Consider the following 23781-nt stretch of genomic DNA (forward strand, 5'->3'; position numbering starts at 1 on the left):
TTCTCCTCCCAGGGTGCTTCACCAGAGGCCCGAAGTCTCGGGGGCCTGCTTCCTCCCCTGCAAAAGCATGGCGCTTTGGCAGAACAAGACCGTGGCTCAAGGGTAGACGCTTGCATTGCAGCATGTGCTGATTTAATAGCGCCAAGCCATCCATCATTACTTCTTTGAATTCATCCATTCGGCAAAAGTTTGCTGGATGCCGACTACTGTTTTGTCAGGTCCTGTGTTGACCACTCAGGCTAGTGAGATGAAGAAAGGGTAGGACCTTTTCTAAGGAGCTTTCTAGTGTTCATTCATTCAACAAATAAGCTCTGAACCCCTGCTGTGTGTCAGACCCTGGAGAGTTCAATTGTGAGCAAGACAGGCGGTGTGTGCACTTAGGGAGTTGACCCTTCAGGGAAGGGGACAGATGGCAAAGCAAAAACAGAAACAACACACCATTTAAACGTTTAAATAAGGAAAACATGCGAGAAAGAGAAAAGAGGTGCTAATGGAGAGAACAAAATGGGGAGGCTGTAGTTGGAAGACAGGGAGATAGTCTGGAAGGCTCTCTGAGAGGACCTGAATTGGAGTCAGACTTGTCAGGCAGCCAATGGCCACAGACATGGTTCAGGAAAACGACAGAGTCCATGGGAAAGCCCTGGCCCCGGAAATTCACCGTCTGAGGAAGTAGACGAAGGTCGTCATGATTAAGGGAGTAAGCTTAAGAAGGAGGGTGGAGTGGGGAGCAGAGGAAATCCGGGCAGGAACCGATATTGAGGATCCCTTGTGAGACAGTCGTTGAAGAGCTGGCGGCTGTGGTGGAGAGAGAGAAGGAAGCCGGGCTGGGGGACACGCAAAGTCACCGTCGTGTTCCTGTCCCCAGCTTGCTGTGTGACTGTGCAGACCATGCTCTTTTCTGGACCTGGCTTTTACCTTCTGTGAAACGAAGGGATCGCACTTCCTTCTCTCAAAGGCACCCTCCCCGTTCTCACCTTCGAGCATTGTTATTTCTTGCTTTATAAAAGGATTCCTGCCCTCTGTGAGGGGTTATTGATTTAAGGCTATTGAAACATTGACTGATATACTGGGGGGCTGAAGAGAATGGCAGGGAGGCTGGGAGGTACTGTGTCTGAAGGCACTGCCAATTTAATTGACGACGAAGCATCATGGAGAAATAGTTTAAACAAATGGCAAGCTCATCATTTTCTGTGAGCACGTACCGTGTGCTTGGATTAATTTACTGGGTTCCGCAGCGGTCCTGAAGGGTAGCTTTTCTTATCCCCATTATAAACAAGGAGACAGAGGCTGAAAGAGGTGAAATTAGTGGCCTAAGTATATGCAAAGGGTTACTGGTGGGTTGAATCGGAGTTTGAAACCAGACCGAAACCCACACTTTTAATCTTGACACATGTACACTTCCTCGGGGCCCAGACAATACTGGGGGCTGGAAAAAAACTCCACTTTCCCTGTCACCCCCACAGGCTGCGGCTCTCCCCAACCGTAGAGCCCTCTAGCACCGTGGTCTCCTTGGAGTGGGTGGACGTTCAGCCAGCTATTGGGACCAAGGTCTCTGACTATATTCTGCAGCACAAGAAAGTGGATGAGTACACAGATACAGACCTCTACACGGGTAAGTAGAAAGCCCAAGGCTTCCTCTTTGGTTGTGATGCTGTGACAGAGGAGGGCAGCTGGGATTATCTAAATACCTCTGCAGACTTGGTGTTTTTTGAACTGAGAAGGCATCAGGAGGTGTCATTGTTTGGTGTCTGTGACCTCCTGCCCCCACCTGTGTGGTTTTTGGTGTGATTTTCAGCAGGCGAAGGTAGCAATGTGTACTTGGAAAGCATTTCTGAGTCTCTAAGTTGGATCCTCAAAATCGAATACTAAAGTGTTACTTAATTCAAACAAGGCTTTGACCTTTTCTACTTGGAAAGGTCTACAGGTTACCTTTTTGAAGACCTTGTTCTGTAAATATATTAACTCTGGGACTGAGATAAAGACGTTCAAGAGTTTCCCATTTCTGCTGTGATATGCTGAGATAGTTGTCTTTCGTGTTGGGGAAGAGGATATGGAAATCATTCAGACCTGCAGAAGAAGATGGAAAAAGTGGCTCTTGAGTGCTCTGTGACCAGTCGCTTAGTCTGACTCTTTGTGACCCTTCTATCCATGGGATTCTCCAGGCAAGAAGACTGGAGTGGGTGGCCATTTCCTCCTCTAGGCCTGAGTGCTTTGAGTATTCTTAAAGAGTGTACAAGAGGCTGCTTCATCCTGAAGGTGGGTCTGCAGGGCTGGTCTGGCTTGGGGCAGGCGGGGAGCCTGGGTCTATGGGAGCTGGACTTGAGGCTGGGCCGTGAGGGCAGGCCCAGTGCTGGTGAGTTTCAGGGGCCTGGGACCGTGGGAGCCAGCCTGGTTCAGGGGTGGGTCAAAATCTGGAGTTGGTGCTAGCTGACCTCATGCTGGGCCCAGATGGAAACCTGGGCTCAAGGGTAGATCCCTTGGGGGCCTTTGGAGCTTTCAGGTGCCGAGGTATCAGGGGGACCCACAGGGAGCCTGGTGCTACGGAAGCTGCAGGGCCCCTGGCCCCAGCACTTGCTGGGCTGAGCCAGAGGCCTGGATCCACACAGACATCTGCTGGGAGCCGCCTGCGGCGAGCTGACTCTGGAGTGCAGGTGGAGTGGGTCTCGGCTTTCTCTTTCCTTCCGTAGGGACGGTTCTCTCCCTGCCCTGGGCTGCTCAGGCCTGGGGAAGAGGTTATAGGAGTAACATGAATCTGTCTTTCTGACCCTCCTCAAAGCATTTTTTGGTTACTCTTGTGCTTCACCCGGGAGCTACAATCTCTATTTACCTAGAAACCTTTATTCTTGTGGATCTATTTCTGTGCATGGAAAGTTGATATTTCCGTTCAAGTTGTCCCCACAGTGCTGTGATTCGGATGGGTTCAAATCATTTTTCGGTGGAGGTGGTTAGAGGGATGATGGGGGTAGGGGGAGAGAGGCAAGTGTTAAAAATTCTTAGGTCACTGTTTTGCTGATAGTAGTCGCTCAACAATTACCAAGTCTATTTTTATAGATCAAGTCATGAATCTCAGAGGGGTCTGTGTCCTTCCCGAAGTCCCACAGCTGGTCTGTCTTACTCAGAACACAATGCTTGTGTCTTTATTTATTGTATTTGATGGTAACAAGCTGAATGCTAGTTTGCTGCTTTGCTTTAATTAGAAAATGAATGTTGAATTGTGTGTGTCATAGTTTATGTTTCTTAGTTTGTTAATATGGTAAATTATATTGATAGATCTTCAAGTGATTTTTAAAAAAAGGCCTTGCATTCCTGGAATAAATCCCACATGGTCATGATACACTCTTTTTTTATATATTGTTGTACTTGTTGTGTTAAAATTTTGTTTAGATTTTTGTATCCTTGTTTGTGAGGGGTTTTAATCAGTAGTTTTCTTGTAAAGCTTGTGTCTGTTGCTGTCAGCATAACTCTGGACTCTCAAAATAAAGTGCTAGACACTTTCTTCTTTTTCATTTTCTCAAAGAGTTTGGGTAGATTCAGAGTTTGGGTGGTATATTTTTAAAAATTGTTTGGTAGAATTCACAAGTGAAATAATCTGAGCTTGGAACTTTTCTTGGTTTAAGTTACTGATTTAATTCTCTGATAGATACAGGGCTATTCAGGCTATGTATTTCTTCTTTACTGATTTTGGTACCTTGTGTATTTCAAAGGGTTTATCTATGCCATGTAAGTTATAAAATTTACTGGGGGAAAACTTGTTAGTGATATTCTGTTATTATTTTTAATATTTATGGAATTTACGGTGATGTCAATCTCTTATTCTTGATATTGGTAATTTCTTTCATCTCTCTCTCTCTCTCTTTTTTCTGATCTGGAAAGAGTGTTATATAATTTATTTATCTCCTCTAAGCTCATGCTCATTCATGTCCAACTCTGTGCGACCCTTTGGACTGTAGCCTACCAGGCTCCACTGTCCAGGGGATTTTTCAGGGAAGAATACGGGAGTGGGTTGCCATTTCCCCCTCCAGGGGATCTTCCCAACCCAGGAATCAAGCCTGTGTCTCCCACGTCTCCTGCGTTATCAGGCAGGTTCTTTACCACAGAGCACCTGGGAATCACTATCTTCTTAAAGAATCAGCTTTAATTTCACCTGTTTTCACTGTTATTTTCCATTTCATTGATTTCTACTCTGATCTTTGTTGTTGTCGTTTTTTTTCCTTTTGCTTATTTTGGATTTTGTTTGTTCCTGTTTTTTTTTGTTGTTGTTATTAATTTTTAACTTGGTAGCTGAAGTTGTTGATTTGAGATTTTTCTTGTAAGACATTCTAATTTCCCTTTTGTTTTCTTTATCGACCCATGGATTCTTTAGATGCATATTACTTAATTTTTAAATATTTGGAGATTTTTAAGATATCTTTCTCATCGAATTTTAATTTGATTCTACTATATCAGAGTATACACTTTTTATGACTTTAATCTATAATTTTTTTATGTTATTTTATAGTGGAGTAGAGTTGATTAACAAGTTGTGTTTTCGGTGTACAGCAAAGCGATTCAGTTATACATATTTTCAACTTCTTTTCCCATTTAGGTTAGTATAAAACACTGGGCAGAGTTCCCTGTGTTATGCACTAGGTCCTTGTTGATTATCTGTTTTAAATATAGCAGTGTGTACATGTCAGTTCCAAATTCCCAATCTTTTCTTCACCCTTTTCCTTCCCCCTGATAGCCATAAGTTCATTCTCTATTTCTGTTTTGTTAATAAGTTCATTTGTATTGTTTTTTGTTTCAATTCCACATGAAAATGGTATCATATAATATTTATCTTTCTCTGACTTCACTTAGTGTGATAATCTCCAGGTCCCTTCATGTTGCTGCAAATACATCATTTCATTTTTAATGCCTTAGTAATATTCCATTGTATATATGTATCTCTCTTTTTTTAAAATCCATTTCTCAGTTGATGGACATGTAGATTACTTCCATGTCATGGCTATTGTAAATACTGTGGCAATGAATATTGAGCTGTGTGTATCTTTTTGAATTATGGTTTTCTCTGAATCGATGCCCAGGAGTTAAATTGCTGGATCATTTAAAATTGATTGAGAATGATTTTATGGCATTAAATTTGGTCTGTTATTGTTTTCAGTGTCCAGGTTAAAATCATGTCTACCCTTCTATTTATTGATGAGTTTTTCTGTGAATACCAGTTAGATCAAATTTGTTGATTGTGATTTACAAGTCCTGAATTCTTTCTAATTTGCTGTCTTCTTACTGTTCAGTACTTGAAAGTGTAGTATTGAAACCTCTGATGATGATTGTGGATATACCTGTATATTTATCCTTATAGTTCTATCAGTTTTTACTTTATGCATTTTGAAGCTCTTATTCACTGAATAAACATTTAGAATTTTTATATCCTCTTGATGAATTGATCCCTTTATTACTATGATATGGTTGTCTGTATCCCTTCCTCCTTTGTCGTATAATAGATTAGGTGAACATCAATGTATGAGTTTATCTCTGTGTTTTCTATCCTCCACTGAGTCACATTTTTGTTTTTATGCCAGAGTCATACTGCAGTAAGTTTTTTGTGTAGTCTGAACTCAGGGAGCATGGTTCCTTCAGCTCCATTTTTTTTTTTCTTCTGAGATTGTTTTGGTTATTTGGGGTCTTTTGTGTCCATACAAATGTTGAAATTCTGTGAAATAATTCTGTGAAAAATGCCTTTGGTAACTTGACAGGGATTGCACTGAATCTGTAGATTGCTTTGAGTATTATTATAGTCATTTTCACAGTATTGATTCTTCTGTGGTATATCTCCATCTGTTTGTGTTGTCTTTAATTTCTTTCATCAGTATCTTATAGTTTTCTGAGTATAGGTCTTTTGCCTCTGTAAGCAGGTTTATTCCTAGGTATTTTATTCTTTTTGTAGAAGTGGAAATGGGACTGTTTCCTTAGTTACTCTTTTTTAAAATTACTCTTTCTTATATTTCTTTGTTAGTGCATAGGGGTGTAAGAGATGTCTGTATATTAATTTTGTATCCTGCCACTTTACAATATTCATTGATTAGCTCTAGTAGTTTTCTGGTGACATCTTTAGGATTTTCTATGTATAGTATCATGTCATCTGCAAGCAGTGACCGTTTTACTTCTTCTTTTCAAATTTAGATTTTACTCATTTCTTTTCTTCTCTGTTTGGCCTGGCTAGGAATTCCAAAACAATGTTGAATAAAAATAGCAAGACTGAACATCCTTATCTTATTCTTGATCTTAGAGGAGATGCTTTCAGTTTTTCACCATTGAGAATTATGTTTTTTGTGGATTTGTCCTACATGACCTTTATTATGCTGAGGTAGATTCCCTCTATGCCCACTTTCTGGAGAGTTTTTATTTGTCATAAATGGGTGTTGAATTTTGTCAAAAGCTTTTTTTTTTTTCATCTATTGAGATGATCATATGGTTTTTATTAATCAGTTATGTTTGGTAGAATTTGTGTTTGAAACCATCTGGTCCTGGACTTTTGTTTACTGGAAGACTTTTAATCATAGCTTTAATTTCATTACTTGTGAGTGGTCTTTTCATATTTTATATTTTTTCCTGCTTCAGTCTTAGAAGGTTGTTCCTTTCTAAGAATTCGTCCATTTCTTCCAGGTTGCTCAGTTTTTTGGCATATAATTGCTTGTAGTAGTCTCTTATGATTCTTGTATTTCTATGGTCTCAGTTGTAACTTCTCTTTCATTTCTAATTTTATTGATTTGAGTCTTCTCCCTTTTTTCTTGATGAATTTGGCTAAAGGTTTATCAATTTTGCTTATTTTCTCAAAGAGCTTTTAGTTTCATTGATCTTTGCTATTGTTTTCTTCATTTCTGTTTCCTTTCATTCTGCTTTTATCTTTACGATTTCTAACTTTTTTTTCTCCTTCTGTTGCTGCTGATGTTCTTTCTGTAATTGCTTTAGGTATAATGTTATGTTGTTTATTTGAGATATTTCTTGTTCTTAAGGTGGGATTGTATTGCTATAAACCTCCCTCTTAGAACTACTTTTGCTGCATTCCATAGGTTTTGAGTCGTCACGTTTTCACTGTCATTTGTTTCTGGGTGTTTCTGATTTCCTCTTTGATTTCCTCAGTGATTCATTGGCCGTTTAGTCACATATTGCTTAGCTTCATGTGTTTGTGTTTTTTACAGTTTTTCTTTTTTCCCCCCATAATTGATTTCTAATCTCATAGTGCTATGGCCAAAAAAAGATGCTTGATACAATTTCAGTTGTCTTAGGTTTACCAAGGCTTGATTCATGACCCAAGATGTGATCTGTCTTGGAGAATGTTCCATGTTCTCTTGAATAGAAAGTGTATTCTGCTGCTTTTGGATGGAATGTTCCATAGGTATCAATTAAATCTATCTGTTCTAATGTGTCATTTAAGTCTTGTGTTCCCTTATTAATTATTTGTCTGTGTATCTGTCCATTGGAGAGTTAAAGTCCCACACTATTATTGCGTTAATGTCAGTTTTTGTCTTTATGGTTGTTAGCATTTGCCATATGTATTGAGGTTCTTCTGTGTTGGGTGCATAAATATTAACAACTATTATATCTTCTTGGATTGATCCCTTGATCATTATGTAGTGGCCTTCCTTGTCTCTTGTAACAGTCTTTATTTTTGTCTGCTATGTGTTCTGCTACTCCAGCTTTTTTTTTAATTTCCATTTGCATGGAATATCTTTTTCCATCCCTTCTATCTTCTTTAATTGATTCCATTTTGTTTCTTTTGTTGACTTATTATAGTTATAACTCTTTTCTTTTATTAGTGATTATGTTAAATACATTCATATTTAATATATCACAGTGTGCCCTCAAGTGCTATTACAGCACTTCATATACAGTAGAGGAACCTTATATGGTGTACTTTTATTTCTCTCCTCCAAGTCTTTATCTTGTATTGTCATACATTTTACTCATATAAAGATGATTCATAATTCATTGTTACTTTCCTTAAAGAGTAAATTACCCTTTAAGTATATTTAATTAATAAAATTAGTTTTATGTGTTTACTCATGTACTTACTTTTTTGATGCTCTTCATTCTTTCACATACATCCATATTTTCATCCGATTTCATTATCTTTCTGCCTGAAAAATATCTTTTATTATTTTTATATTTCAGGTCTGTTAATGATGAATTCATTGTGCTATTTTTTTTTTTAAACTGTTACTGCTGGATACAGTATTCTAAACTGACATATTTTTCTTTTTGTAATTTAAAGATGTTGCTCCTATATCTTGCTTACATTATTTGTATTGAGAAGTCTCTCATTTCTATTTTTGGTCCACTATATAAACATATTCCCCTCCCCCTGGCTGCTTCTAAGGTTTTTTCTTTACTATTGGCTTTGAGCATCTTATTATTTATTATGTTTGAGTTTTATTAAGCTTCTTAGATCTATGGGTTTAAAGTGTTATGCCATCTGGAAAATTGGGGGCCATTATTTTTCCTGTCTCTCCATCTTTTTTCTGCTTCAGTGACTCTAATAACGAGTGTATTTAGTCACTTGAAAATGTTGTTTATCTCACTGATGCTCTTTTCATTTTAAAAAACTTATTTATATTTTGTTTGTTTAATTTTGGATAGTTTTTAGTGCTCTGTCTTTAGTGTTTCCTGCAAAATCTAATCTACTGTTAATCTATGTGGTGATTTTTTTTTTAACTCGCACATTGTAATTTTCATCTTAGGAAGTTCAGTTTTGATCTGGCTAGTGTATCTATTTCTTAACCTTTTTGATTTATGGAATAGAGTTATAATAATGGCTTTGATGTTCTTGTTTTATAATTTTAACATCTGTGTAAGTTCTGGGTCAGTTTAAATAGACTGATTTATCTCCTTATTAAGTGTTGAATTCCCTTTTTCTTTGCATGCCAGGTAATTTTTGGTTGAATGCCAGGCATTGTGATATTTGCCTTGTTTGGTGCTGGATATTTTTGTATTCCTATAAATATTTTTTAATTGTATTCTGAGACACAGTTAAGTTACTTGGAAATCGTTTGATTCTTTTTGGTCTTGCTCTTAAGATTGGTTAGATGGAACCGAGCAATGTTTAGTCTAGGGCTCGTTATGCCCTACTACCGAGGCAAGACACTTCTGTGTATTCTACACAGGGGCCCATGAGTTGTGGAATTTTCCAGTGTGACTGGGAGGAATAAGCACTATTCTGGCCCCTCTGTGAGCAATGGGCATTGTTCTGTCTAACCCTCTTGGTTTCATAGGCTCCTTACACACATCCATCAACCAGTACTCTGATGAGTATTGAAAGATCTCTTAAATTTTCTTTCTGTACAACTCTCTTCTTTCCATTATTCTACTCTATAAGCTCTCTATATTTTGGTCTTCCCAGACTAAGAACTCTGTCTTAATTTAGGGAGTCTACCAGGCATCTCCTTGCTGTGACCTAGAAGCTCTCTAAAGGCAGGAATCTGGGGAAGTTTTAGGGCTCACAGAATTTGTTTTAAAACTCAAGTTCTTTTCTTTAAAAAAAATTAATATTTCAGGCAATAGGGTAAATAAATCTAGTCTCTATGTCACCATCTAGTCCAGAAATGGAAATCTAAGATTCTTTCTTCTGATTGTTTAGGAACCAGTGTTCTTACCTAGGAGTTCTTTTTTTTTTTTTTTTTGGTAGAGATAAACTTTTTTATTACATGATCTGGGAGCACTCTATAGATATTACACCTTCTTCCTGCTGCCGTTCATAAGTTTGAAGATAATGGCGTATCTGCCACCATCTTTTTAGGTTCTTCTAATTCTTCCTTGTGCTACTTGACCTTAATTCTCTCCATCATCCAGTTCTTGAATTTTTCAGGGACAATTGTCTTTAAAGAAGCAAGATAATGACTCTTATGTCTTTGTAATTTGATATCCTTCAACAATACCTGACATACATAGACATTTAATGTTCACTAAATTGAATTGTATGTGGGTAGGTATATACATGTCTTAAGTGTTCAATTCTGATGTTACTTCCTTGAGTACTGTGTGGTCTTATGAAGTCCCAGAGACTAGCTGAGTACATCATAATCCTAAAATGTGCCATGATTAATTGATGCCAAAGATAATTGGCGGTGGATATCTGAAGCAGGATTCTTATCTACTTACCTCCATGCCACTTTTACTATATCTCAACAGTCTTGAAGGTGAGCTTGGACCAATTTTAACAACTTCAGTCTCTTTATTGAGCTTTATCTTAGAAAATGCAAGCCTAATTAAGGAGCTTGGGCTTCTTTATTTTTTGAAAACCTAGCTTCTGCTTCCAGCTTCCATCACTTCTCACTGAGAAATCAAGAGCCAGTCAACATCCTTTCTGAATCTCAGGTTCCCTGTCTGTGGAATGGGATAGCTACTAGCTACTTTGAGGGTCAAATGTAGCACAGTTCTTGGGACATAGTAAGTACTAATAAACTGTAGTTGCTTGTCATTTCTTTGAATTTAAGAAAAAGAAAAAGAAGAAAGGAAACTTCAGTGTTAGGAAGAAAATAAACAATAAAATAAGGCTTAAGACGTGTTTTGTTAGCGCATTAGGATTACTCACACATTTGGCCAGGTGAGCCCAGAATCAGGAAATGTGGGCTTTCCCTTTGATCTCTCTGGATTTTTGCTGGCAGCCAAGTCCGGTGCTGTAATTGTTTATTCACAAGCTCATGCGTGCGCGTGCACGGATATACATGCATACACACATTCTCTCTCTCTCTCACTCACACACACAGGCGCACACACATTCTTTATGGCTGCCATCTGTTCAGCACCCTTTTGAACTAGCTGTGGAAATGCTCACTCTCCCGCCCCCCACCCCTGGGTTTGGCGCCGCTTTCCCTCCTTCAGAGAAGCCATTGCTCTGTCTGTCCTGGGACTCTAGCGGGAAAGCCAGGCGTAACTAGCCTCCTGTTCCAGTTGTTTGGAGCGGAGACGGGGCTTGTTTCGGGGGGTGGCTGAATTCCCTGCACGCTGATCTGTCATCAATATTAAAAACAGACGTCTGGTCTTCCCACGTGGCCTCATCAGAGCAACTGGCACAGGTTTGGGCCTCTTGGGCAGGGGTAGTAGATTCATGGGGCCTGGGGCTGGAATAAGGAGGTGGGCTGAGGCACAGGAAGATTTAATGAATCCAAACCCCGTGTTTGATCTCCAGAGGAAAAGGCTGAGGAAGGTGGGATGGCGGGGCTCGTCCAGAGGTTACATACAGCAGTTAGTGCTAGAACGGGGACCCTGGTTTCTATACCTTCTCTCCCTGCCAAGGCCACACGTCTTTCCACCAGTGATTTTACCTCTGGTGGGCATTGCTGTTGTTGGGAATAAACCAGGAAGCAGGTAGGAATTAGAGAACCTAAGGTGTCTGTTTATGGGCAGGATGGAGTATTTGCACACGTGATGGCCTGTGGGGCTCTGACCTAATAGAGAACATAGCCCTTCAGACACATTGCTTCTTTGTCCTACAAGGCAGTTCTGAGCATCCCCAGACTTGAGAGTGGCAGGACCATAGGCAGCGAGTCCCACCCCTCACTGTAAGGGTCAGAAAGGGAAAGACAAGAAGGAGAAGGGTCTCAGCCAATGTCATAACCTCCCCCCTCCACACGCCCCTGCATTGTCTTTGGTCATCTCCTGAAATATTTCTTTAACCTTTTAAAAACCAGAGACTTCTCTCTCTGACCACCAGAGTCCCAGCTTCCAGCTTTGGGTTTTTGGTTCAGGGCTGGAAGGCCAGCTGGCTCTGTTGGTCTGCACCCTGACCAGGCAGCAGGCCCTCTCCACCACCCCCCACACCTCTTCATGAAAGGCAGCAGCATCTGGAGCTGGTCCGTGCCCCGTTCTGCGCTGGCATCCGGGAGCCTGATGGGCTGCTCCCCGGCTGACCAGGAGCAGGCTCTCTGCTCCCCTCTTATCTCCGTGTCTCCCATCTCTAACCTCTCTCTCTCTCTCTCTCCTTCCTTCCTTCCTTCTTGTTCTCTCTGTGTGTATGTCCATCTTGGCATCTGTCTCTGCTCTTTTGTCTTTTTTTTTTTTTTTAACTTCATGTCACCTTCTGTCTATGTCTCAGTTTATCTTTTCCTATCTTTACGTCTTCAGTTTGCTTAGGCACAAGCTGCTCATCTGGTTTCATCTAGAACTGAGTCAGGATCAAGGAACTAAGTGGTCAGAAGATGTCCCTATCCACCCCAACCCTGTTCTATCTTCCCTCCCTCCTGTTTCCATCAAACCTCATCAACAGCAGAAAGGACACCCCTACACATACCCTCTCTCCCTCACCACCCCCTCCACCCCAGCATCCCTTCTTAGACCTCAGATTGTTGGCCTTGTCAAGCAAAGGGGAGCAGTGATGGAGGCGAGATGTGTGGGGAATCAACTCCAGGCAAAGGCCCGCCAGGGCCCCAGCCCCCAGTAGCCAAGAGGACGGTGGCGGCAGGGCTGTGATGGAGCGACTGCATCGGAGCTGTTTATGAAATACCGTAGGAATTACTCATAGCTCCTCGAGCAGCGCGGGCCGTGGCTGAGCTGTACCCTTTGTCTGAGCAGCCAGAGGGGCCCTCACCCGCCTGCTGTCTGCTGCCCTGGACCAGCTTGAGGGAGGTGATGTCATTGGAGCCCAGGCCCCGCTCCCCCAGCTCGAGTGGAGGGGGAGGAGGGAAATATGTGTTACAGGGCGAGGTACAAACCAGCATGACTGCGAACATCTGGAACTGATCTCAGGTCCTCAGAAAATGTTTCTGTCACTCTAGCCGCTCTTGGGGTGAGAGGTTTCTCAAGTCAAGGGCCTCCAAAGGGAAAAGGTACTTGGAGGGTCTTAATTCTCTCCGTTCCCGCATGCCACCCAGCCTGCCTTCTATATCACAGGGTGTGTGTGTGTGTTTTTAAACAGTTCAGAAAACCCACTCATCTGTTTCATTCGTGTATATGGAACTCTTACTATGGTTCAGATGCTACAGAGCATGGTGGGCATGGAATAGGAGCAAGACAGGCCTGATTCCCACTCTCGTGGAGTTTTCACATCCACCAGGAGATAGATGAACTTTCCAGGTGGTGCTAGGGGCAGAGAATCCACCTGCTGGTACAGGAGACACAAGAGATGTGAGTTCAGTCCCTGGGTTGGGAAGATCCCCTGGTAGAGGAGATGGCAACCTGCTCCAGGATTCTTGCCTGGAAAATTCCACAGACAGAGGAACCTGGTGGGCTACAATCCATGGGGTCCCCATGGATACTACTGGGCACACATGGATTTTGGGTTTTAGGAGATAGATACAATTTAGCAAGAAATTATGCTAAGCATGGTCGGTGATGAGACAAGTTGGATACTAGAGCACAGATTAGAGGATTCTAACTCAGCTTAGTGGTGTCAGTAAAGGCGACACAGGAAGTGAGTTCAAGATCCTGCGCCCACTAGTTAATCATACTGGTTAAACCTCACTTAAGAATACCAGCTTCCGCGTAGGACTCACCCTCTGGCCGAAAAGACTGCTCTTCTGGTGTCCTTTTCTCCTCACTGCCACTTGTCACCCTACTTGACCTTTGAAGCAGCTGTGCATCACCCACCATAGATACCAAGAGAAGAAAAGGTAGCTTTCCCTCTGTTCCCTCTAGAACCTCCTTCCAGGCCAGAGAAGAATTAGGATACACAGGTGCCTACCTCTCAGTCAAAGACTTTTTTAGGGTTCAGTCCATCCTGCCTTATGACCCTAAAATGCAATCATCCACCCCAGAAGATAAAATCAAATATCATCCAGATCCATACTGGATCTATCATCCAGTATCCATCCAGCTTTAATTTGATAAAATCAAACATCATCCAGTATCCACCTTCTTTCCTGAACGGACACTGATTCTCTAAGCATCAGTGCTGGTTTGGAGTTTTTTTTCCTCCATCTGTACTCGGGAGATGTTCAGGTCCTCCTGGGTTCCCTGCCCCGGCCACTCTGTCTCTCCCTTCTTCATCTGTGCATCTCCAGTGAACTTGCCCCTCATGTCCCTCAGCCTCCTGCTGCCAATCCACACCCTGAAGTTGTCCTCGTGTGACATTGCTGTCCCATCAAAAATCATTAGCTCCTGTGTCCCACTCTCTGACCATTGTCTTTTATCCTGTCTGATTTTTGATCTCTCATTCCTACCACACCTTTTAACTCGATTTGATTTCCCATTCTTCAGTATCACTGCTCTATTTCCATCCATCGGTTTCAACTTCTTTTATTTTTTTATTTTTTCAACTTCTTTTAAAGTCACCTCCGTATCCATGTGAAATGGACTGTGTGTTTATGTCTCCCTAAAATCTGTATGTTGAAATCTTAACCCCTGATAGTATTAAGAGACAGGGCGTTTGGGTAGTGATAAGGTCATGAGGGCAGGGCCTTCCTTTAAAAGGACACTCCGGAGAAATTCCTCACTCTTGCACCATGAAGTTACAGTCATGAGAAGGCCATCTATGAGGAGTGAACCCCAAACCTGTTGATGTTTTGATCATGGACTTTCAGCTTTCCAGAACTATGAGAAATACATTTCTGTTGCTTATGAGCTACCCATCATGATATTTAGTTATAGCAGCCCAAATGGGCTGAGGCACCATGACAGAGCTCATGGCTCATAATTTAATCACTGCTCTCAACCACCTCCTGATCTCTCTTGCCTTTCTGGTCTTCAGCTGCCTTGCTTGGCCAAATACCTACAATGGATGCATGTCAGCTCTCCATCTTCTCCTCTGCTAGTACACACACCAAACAGCCAGAGAAATTACGCAGCTGAGGATACTTATCACCAGTGTATCATTAGTCACCAGTGTCAGCCTGGTTCTCCATGCTACCAGGCAATCTGGCTAGCCTTCTATCAATTTGCTTTCTGTCTCACCATCCTTCAGCTCATGGCAACTTATCCTTACCCCCCTTCTCAGCAAATGATTGTGACTCCTCATTTGCAGAGAAGATATAAGAGTATAGGAAGTAGGTAAACTTCTCTCCTTAACTGTTTTAAATCCACATGCTTCTTAATGCATATTCTTCCCCTCCTGAAACAGTGCAGGAGGGTCCTTTTCCTCTCTAAAGTTAATCCTTCTATTGCACTGTTTCCTGTACCCTACTAACTTCCTAGGAAACTTGACGTATCAGTTATCTCCCTATATTCTCTGTTTCCAACCTCTCCTTCTTTAGTTTCCAATCTCTCCTTCCAATCTCTCTTCTTTTTATTGTCATTTAAATGTGTTCTTATGGTTTTCTTTAAAACAAATTCCACGTCTTACACTATATCATGACTGTCCTGCTGCTTTTCTTAATAAACACTTTAGAAAGTAGAGTCTGCAGTGGCTGACTTCATTTCTTCACTTTCCACTCATTCCTTCACTCCCACTACTCTGTCCCCGGCTACCTCCAAGGTTACTGAAACCTTTTTCTCCACAAACATCTGTAACCTCCATGTCCTTATATCCAAGAGCTTTGTTTGTGGCCATAGATTTCCTTTGTATCTTTGTATCTTCAAGGATTCAACATTCCCTTCTGAAACCTCTGTGGTTTTGTTGTTCTTGGACACCAAGCCCTCCTTCCTGGTCTTTACACCTGCCTCTCGGGAACTCCACTCCAGCCTCCCTGGCAGACTGTGTCCTCCTGTCTGTTCTTTAAATTCTGGAGCACCTGAGATCTTGGTCTTTATCGCCTTTTCTTTTTTTCAATTTAAACTCTCTCTCTCTGGACTCACATCCACTCCCATAGTTAAACCCAGTATACTCACGGCTCTTACATTTGTGTTTTCACTTCTTCCTTCTGAGTTCTCTGTCCATATCCAGTTTAAGCAGTTCAAACTCAACATGCACAACTGAACTCCCACTAGTGGGCTCCTGACGACCTGCTCATTCACTCTCTACACTCTCACTACCACTATGAAGTCAGTTCCTTGAAGCAAATTCCCAAGATTTAGCTCTTTTCTCTAGTTTTTCTTTATATTCAACTTATAACTGAGTTGTTTTGCCTTGATCATCATCATTCTTTCCCCCAGCTTTACTGAGATGTAATGGACATACAACATTATCTCTTCAATCTATTCCTTTCTTTCTATTCTGATGGGCTGGTCTAAACCACCCATCATCTTTGCAACTGCTTTCTAATTAGTCTTCCTATTAGCCACTATTCCATCCCTTTCAGGTATCAATTCTAAAGTGAGACTCACCCTTCAAAATATAGCTTTGGATCCTATCCAGTGCCTAGCACAGTGCTTGGCATATCAAAAACACTTGATAAGTATTTGATGAATAGATTTATAAATATCATTTCCCTAATGTAAATCCTTTAAGAGCTTCCCATAGCTCTTATAACTAAATGAAAAAAAAAATTGGCATGACCTCTAAGGTTATAAATAACCGCTTTTGGTCACGTCTCCAGCCTACTATCTGCTCTTGATAGATTGCACTGATTTTCTTTCCCAATTAGGTTTCTACACTCAGAGCTCAGCTTAAATGCAATTTATCTAAATTTCTAGATTATATTTGGCCCTTTCATTGATTATGTAAACTTTTAGCATTTAATATTCCCTTTGTGGCACTTAGCTACAATTATGATGGATGTATTTTGATTTGGGGAGGGGGAAGAAGAGTAGAACATTTGCCTTTTCTCTCGGGAATACCAGCTCCTCCAAAGTGGAGTGACGTTCATCTTTTTCATGACTCTACCCCAGTGCCTATAAAATGCCAGGATTATAGGAGGCACATAATAAAGACCTGAAGTGTGAGCAGGAAGCAGTGAGATGAAGTACAAGTTGAGAGGTATGTGAGGACAGAAAACATTCCAGGTAGAAGGAGAAGCATATGCAGTGACCTTAGAGTATGAAAGGGTGGCATGCTGGAGGATGCATTTGGAGTGGTGGAAATAGAAGAGACTGTAGAAGGGGTGAGATTATGGTGAGCTGTTTAAGGCATGCTAAAGAGTGAATGTTTCATCACCCTTGCTGCTCTATTGGAAGATGAGTTGAAGGGCCCTTGAATCCATTATTTCATTTTCTCTGCAAATTATTCCTTCCAAGCAAGAGGGAATCGTCATCTCCATTTGCTGGTGAAAGAGTTGAAGATGAGGCGTGTAAAGTTGACAGTTGGAGGGCAAACTTCTCAGAAGAGTGGGGTCAAGAATCGAATGTGGGTCTTCTGTTTAATCCACGTTTCTTTCCATTTCTCACTGCTAGTGTAATACTAGTCAGAGGCAAGAAGCCCCAAGATTTGGGGAGCAAAAAGAATGGCTGACTTTTTTTCCCCCCCCTACAGAAATTCATCACCCTAGAAAGGATTCTGTGCGGCAGTGAGGGGTGGGCTAGACGGCCCAGTCAGTAGGACCAGGTCTTCGCTTCTGTTGCCCACCTGCAGATGGTCAACTGGAGCTGAGAGGAGGCATCAAAGAGATGGCCTAAGGTGAAAAGAGAATATGAGAAAAGGGGTCCACCTGCAAGGTCTCCCCACCTCCATCTGACGTGGGGAGCTGGGAGAGAAGTAGGTCTTCCCTCTAAGACATCAGGTGCCTTGAAAAAGCTAATTAATTTTCTGTTACACCTCCACTCTCTCTCTCTTTTCTTCCCCACCAAGACCACTGTAGATAACTTCCTCACCAGGCTCCCCTGTCCTTAGTCTTATCTCTGTATTCAGTCTTCCTCATGCTGCCAGGATCTTATCTGTCTATACCTGTGTTTCCCCAAGCATATTTCCCACATATGACTGCATTAAGGGAAAAAAAAAAAAAAAAACATCAGGACTAAACAGCAGTATTTCTCAGTCTTGTTGTGAACAACCAAGGAACGACGTATGATGTGTGTGTGTCAGATACCTGGCGTACAGAATATACGATAATCACGCATCTTCATTTGTTTGTCCTTACCATCTTGGAAAATATACATAATGCTCTTATCTGAAGTAATTTCCTTTAAGCTACAGGTTACAAGCCTATGGCTTTTTAAAATGTTTGAGTAAGTTGTCAACACTTGAAATCAGGAATATTTTTACTTTTTAAAAAAATTCCTTTTCTACTGAAAACGCGTGGTTTTTGTTAACCCTAGGCTCTTCTTCCCACATGACAGGAGAATTGATTAGCAACTGCTCATTTGCAAGAAGGCGTGTATACTCTAGTTTTCCGTATTCCTCTTCTTTCAGGTTGTCTGACACCCAGTCTACTACTTTAACGTGTTATGTGCTTTGCCCCTGTAGATATCTGAATGTGCCATCTCTAACTTAGACCAGGGACAGAGGACGTCATCCCTTGAGAGTTTTGTATTCACCATTTCTTGAAATATTTTCACCTGCTTCTTGGCATGACATAGACAGGGAGGTTGAACTGACTGTTGAATCATAACAGAAATGTCTTATTCAGATCACCTCAGTGTTTGATTTTTACTCTGTGCCCCACAAGACTTCTAGCTTTTTGAGGGTGTCTCTCTAGTTGATCATTGAATTCATGTGTTCGTTTTCCCTAGCACACAGTATGATTTGTAGTAGAAGCCTAATGGGTAACCATGAGGGGTACAGTAAACGAACAAAGTTGAGATGCTGTGGTAAACTCATTTATCTCCAAAATAACCCCATGGTGAAGTTACTGCCTTTATCCTAATTGCACAGATGCATAAGCAGGTTCAGAAGTAGGCCACTGAGCATTATGCATCCAGGATCCTTAAATATCATACTCACAAGACCCTTACAGATCAGTTAAGCCAGTCTCCTCAATTCAGGTGAAGGGGCTGAACCACAGAAGTTAAGCAGCTTCCATTCAGTCTGCTGGTGAATTCAGATTGGCACAGAGGCAGGATCTCCTGGGCCCAGCCCAGAACTGCCGTCCCTACCAAGTGCCCTTAGGAGTATCCAGGCTTGGATTTGGCCCGCCAATTCCATTTCTAGTCTTTATAAACTTCCTGTGATTGAATTCCCTCTCCTTGAGTCATCCTGTCCTGCCTCTCAAGGGAGAGATTCTGGGTAGAGCCCTGGAGCTCTGTGAGATGAGATCAAGGAGTTACGTTCACTTGACCCCAAACCCCTCAGAGAGAACTCAGTTACCCTGCCCTGAGTTGGCCTCACCAACTCTCATGGTAGAAGGCAAGGGTGGAATACCCTGGAGAGACGGAATTTGGTTATTAACCAACAAGGAAGATGGGTTTATTAGAGAATAATGGGACTTGAGTATTCCCTCCATGATTCCTAAGGTCCTTTTAGAATCATAGGACATCTGAAAGAAACCATAGGGATCACAGATAAATCTCTACCCATTGTCCATTCCCCACCCTCCACATCTTACTCAGTCATTACAGATGATGAATAAGACTCAGAGAAATTACTCAACTGAGGTCAAAGTCCATGAATATAATTCTGTAAGCCTAGAGGGCATATCAAGAGTCCTAGAATAATTGCTGCCCTCAACATTGACCATTCAAATGCTAAAGAGCTGTATCACAACATCTGTGAATTCAGGTTCACTTTTTATTTCATGCCCCAGGCAGCAGTCATCCTTTAGGAGCATCTGAGTTTTGGGGAGAAAACCTCCAAGAAAGGAGCGTACCATTTTCAAAGGCCAGAAGAGACACAGGCATTCATGTAGGCAAATAGATTCATTTATATAACCCTCCTTGAGATGTATTTCCATTACATTTGAAAAAGACAATGATGCAACTCAAAGTCTTTCCCTTCCTGAGTTGACTTTTAGGAAGCCGATGCCTAACCTAATGTGTAAGGGCAGAAGTCAACACTCAACTTCTTTCTCATCCTCAGACATATCAAACTTTGCATCTATTTAACCTCCACCTGGGTCAGGAAGATCTCCTGGGGAAGGAAATGGCAACCCACTCCAGTACTCTTGCCTGAAAAATCCCATGGAAGGAGGAGCCTGGTGGGCTACAATCCATGAGGTCACAGAGTCGGACTGAGGGACTTCACTTTCTTCCTTTTTAACATCCACCTAGAATTTCCTGCCCCTACTTGTTTGGATTGTTAGCACCTTCATAGCAGTTGGTTTCTTCCTTCTTTTGTTTTCTTCTTCACTTCAAGGTCTCCCTGACCGCCCAAATATAAGCTTACTTCTCTGTCTCTCCTGTCACATCCCCTGGTAGTGTTGCTCTGACATCACTTACCATTCTCTGAAATAATCTCACTTGTTTATGTTTTTGCATATTTATTTTTGGTTCCTTTGCTCTTGAATGTAAGCTCTATAAGGGTGAGGACATCAATTGTCTTAATCTATGCTGTATCCCTAACACCAAAAATATGCATTATGCTATTATCAGAACTCGTAAAACCAGACAGCTAAACCCACCACAAGTGGAGAAGCAGAAAGGCATCCACTATAAAGAAAGCCAAAATGAGGATGAAGCAAGACAGGTAGCATTTATTAAGCACCTGCTCCAAACTAGAAGCTTCGTAAGCACTATAGAAAGTGCAAAGCTAATTAAAGGGAATGGGAAAGAGAACCAATGCTTATTGAACATTTATATAGCGGGTGTCTCTATAGTATTTAATCATCAGAATTATTCTGAAAATAGCTATTATTATCTTTACTTCACAGAAGGGTCAGAAGGACAGAGTCACTTGCCGAGGCATATAGAGTTGTTAAGTGACAGCGTTAGGGTTTGAACCAAATTCTTTCTCCTTCAGAAGTCTCTATTATCTTGTCCCTACTTGTAAAATCAGCTTTTTAAATAAAAAAAAAAAAAAAAGAGAGAGAGGATGTAGTTATCAATAAAACTAAATACAATTTTTAAGGGGTATGTTTCTGACTGGGGAGGAAGGACTTGGCATTGTTTTCACAGCACAAACCATGGGGAGACTTAAACTCTGAGTCACTTGGGTCATATCCTGGGCTGGGACTGAGGTTCCCCATGGTTCATTATGCTGGGGATGGATGTGCTGGCATTGGGTGCGTGATGAATCTCACCTTCGGAAGGTTACATCTAGCTTTTCTGCAGCAGCCGAGTGTCTCAGAGGAGCCCCGGGCCTGGAGCATTGAGGAGATGAGAGGTGACAGAACTGACAGTCAATGAGTAGGCTCAACTGGCCGAACCTAAAGTGACAGCAAAACCCCTGTCAGTGAGCTTGGGTTCTCCTGATGCTCCTCACCTAGAATCAGCTACATGGACCCCTCTGTCAATGATTCTGCAGTTTACAAGTCAGAGTTTTCTCTGCATGCCAAGTTGATGCTACTGGCTCATATTTTTAAATTCTTGTATAGCTGACCCGTAGTTATGGACCACATACCATGTGCCAAAGTTGGTTCCAGGCACTGGGGAAACGTTAGAGATGGTTTGTTGGTTCATTAGATTATCTGACTCATTCAAAGTCAGAAAGCATGTGTTCATGCTGTTTTTTTTTTTTTTTTAATCTTGGTTAACCTGAAAATCCTGGACGATTGGGAGCAGGTGGTTTACTTGATAGGAACATGCAGGAAGCAGTTGTGAAGCTGCTAGGGCAGTGACAGCAGGAGGAAAGAAACCCAACACAGGGGTGTGTTCAGCAGGTTATCACCGAGGTCCTGTGGGCTTGATTCCCCGGGTACCTTCTGGGGACAGATGCCTCCCAGAATTGCAGCCTGAGGGTGCAGAGTTGGAGTGTGTCTGCTCTGGCTCCCTGCACATGAAGTTGGAAGATTCTGGCCCCTTCCACTTCTGGACTACGCTTACCCTTTTGAGCGGAGAGTTTGGATGGTATCAAGGAAGGCCTCAGGCCTGGAAGGAGAAAGATACACCTGCCCTGTCTTAAGCTGGAAGTTGCTGGGGCATCACAGAGTAAGTCTGAACTCACACTGGACCTGTCTATTTCAGTTGAGGCTGAAATCAAGAGACTAGGGATATGTGGTGACCTCATACTTGCTCAGAAAATTTGTATATTGAACAACTACATTTGCCAAGCATGCTGCTGTGCTCTTAGAAACCAGTGTTGTTGTTTAGTCACTAAGCCGTGTCTGACTCTTTGCAACCCCATGGACTGTAGCCCACCAGGCTCCTGCATCCATGAGATATCCTAGGCAAGAACACTGGAGGGGGTTGCTAGTTCCTTCTCCAGGGGATCTTCCCAACCCAGTAATCTAAGCCATATCTCCTGCATTGCAGTGGATCCTTTACCACTGAGCTACCAGGGAAACCCTTTGTAAACCAACGGGGACATGATAAATATTATCCCTTTTCTCTTGAAGCACCCAATCTGGAAAGAGAGAAATAAAAAACAGACAACTGTATGATCATAAAGTAAAAATGAAATATGACTAAACAGATAAAAAATGCACAATGGAATAAGATTAATTTGTGTTGGGGAACTGGTAATCAAGGAGGTCTTCATGACCTTTGATCTTAGCCTAGAAGGATAAGAAGAGTTTCAATAGTAGAGATGAGTAAGAGGCAATCCAGACAGAGAAAGAAAAAAAAACATAGAACTAAAAATAGGTGTGAAGACAGAAAAGAAAGATGCCTGGAGGAACACAGTCTGAGAGGGACTGGAGTTTGTGGTCAAGTGGGTGAGTGCTGTGAAGGCCAGGTGAAGATATTTGGATTGAATTCTCTGGGCAGGAGAAAGTGATGGAAGGTGTCTGTGGCCTAAGATGTGGTTAGAATATACACCTTCTCATTCTCAGTTAAGAAAGGCTGGCTGCAGGTGAGGTATCCTGGGTGGTGGCAGGATACCTCCACTAGGGTGGGGGCACCCTAGTGAGCCCCTCCAGCCTTGGCTTTCATAGGGTCTTGGCAACAGAACAGAGCCTCTCATTTGGACAAGTGGGATCAAGGTAAAGATATAAAGCAGGTTAGCTCCCTCCAGACATTCTCTCCCTCTGACGTCCACATGGAGAATGACATTAGCATCCCATTTCACCAACCAAGGCAGTTTGATCATTTTTATTAATGTGTGGCCTAGTGAGTTTCCTCAGCCTTCATCCATCAAACACGGCATCATGCCTTCACGAGCAGCCCACACCCAGTGCCTCGGAAGCCCATAGATCATGCCTCGAGGCAGAGAAGCAGATTCCCTTTTATCTCCCTTGCAAAAGCACAGATGTTTGGAATGTCAGTAAACGCACCCAGCCTTCCTTGGGGTTCAGGCATGGCTTCTCCTGGGATGACCCCTTTGGAATCCTCATTCCCAGCGCATTCCGGGCAGACAAGTTCTGTGTGTGCTCCTTCAGAGCTGCCTCTGCCTCGCTCCTCCAACCCATGCGTCGTGGGCAATGCATGTGTGTGGTCACATCTGCCTTGTCTCAGCTGCCAAGGCCATTTGCAAGGCACCTACTCATCGGTGTCTGAAAAATTGTTTACCTTGATATCCAGATGCACACCTTAGCTTCAGACCTCACCCACATCTCCCCGTTATCATCTGAGGAAGGAAAGCAGCGTTAGGAAGGGCTGGGCTGGGAGACCCGAGTGAAGCTGAGGCCCTGGGTGATCTTGGCACCTTCCCCTGGGCCTCTGTGTCCCCAGCTCTGAAACCAGGTGGTTGAAATGGGTCACCTCTGAGGCCTTTCTGCCTTTAAGGTGTATGATTTCAAGCCTCTCTAGTGTTAAATGAATTTATTACCTCTATTCTTTTACTCATTCTTGGCAAAGTACCTCTATTTTTGGAAATTTCTCTGAAAGTATAGCACTTGTATATATATCTGATGATACTGATCTTGTGTATCTTGATGAACTGTCACAAAGTGAACACAACCCTGCAACCGATACCCAAATCAAGAGCATTGCCAGCCTTTCAGAAGCTCACTCTGTACTCCCATTCAGACATAGTCCCTCCTCAAGGGTAAATCACTACCCTGACTTCTTTTAATATTGATGAATTTT

The 23781-nt window shown here is 42.1% G+C and overlaps 1 protein-coding gene and 1 long non-coding RNA gene across 10 annotated transcripts in view; both read left to right on the forward strand.

Moving 5' to 3' along the window:
• The window catches only part of ASTN2 (astrotactin 2), a 996620-nt gene that overhangs the window by 832217 nt on the left and 140622 nt on the right, over nucleotides 1-23781 (forward strand). For all 9 annotated transcript variants that reach the window (XM_070459205.1, XM_070459200.1, XM_070459201.1 and 6 more), the window contains one exon: nucleotides 1464-1612. In XM_070459205.1, the coding sequence (XP_070315306.1) occupies nucleotides 1464-1612 (149 nt within the window). The remainder of the gene's footprint in view (nucleotides 1-1463; nucleotides 1613-23781) is intronic.
• LOC139032389 (uncharacterized) overlaps nucleotides 1954-23781 on the forward strand; it is an 86326-nt gene continuing 64498 nt past the window's right edge. Inside the window, exon 1 of the long non-coding RNA XR_011484912.1 lies at nucleotides 1954-2256. This is a non-coding gene — a long non-coding RNA (uncharacterized lncRNA). The remainder of the gene's footprint in view (nucleotides 2257-23781) is intronic.

Source organism: Odocoileus virginianus, chromosome 31 (genome assembly GCF_023699985.2).
Source record: "Odocoileus virginianus isolate 20LAN1187 ecotype Illinois chromosome 31, Ovbor_1.2, whole genome shotgun sequence".
Lineage (NCBI taxonomy): Eukaryota > Metazoa > Chordata > Mammalia > Artiodactyla > Cervidae > Odocoileus > Odocoileus virginianus.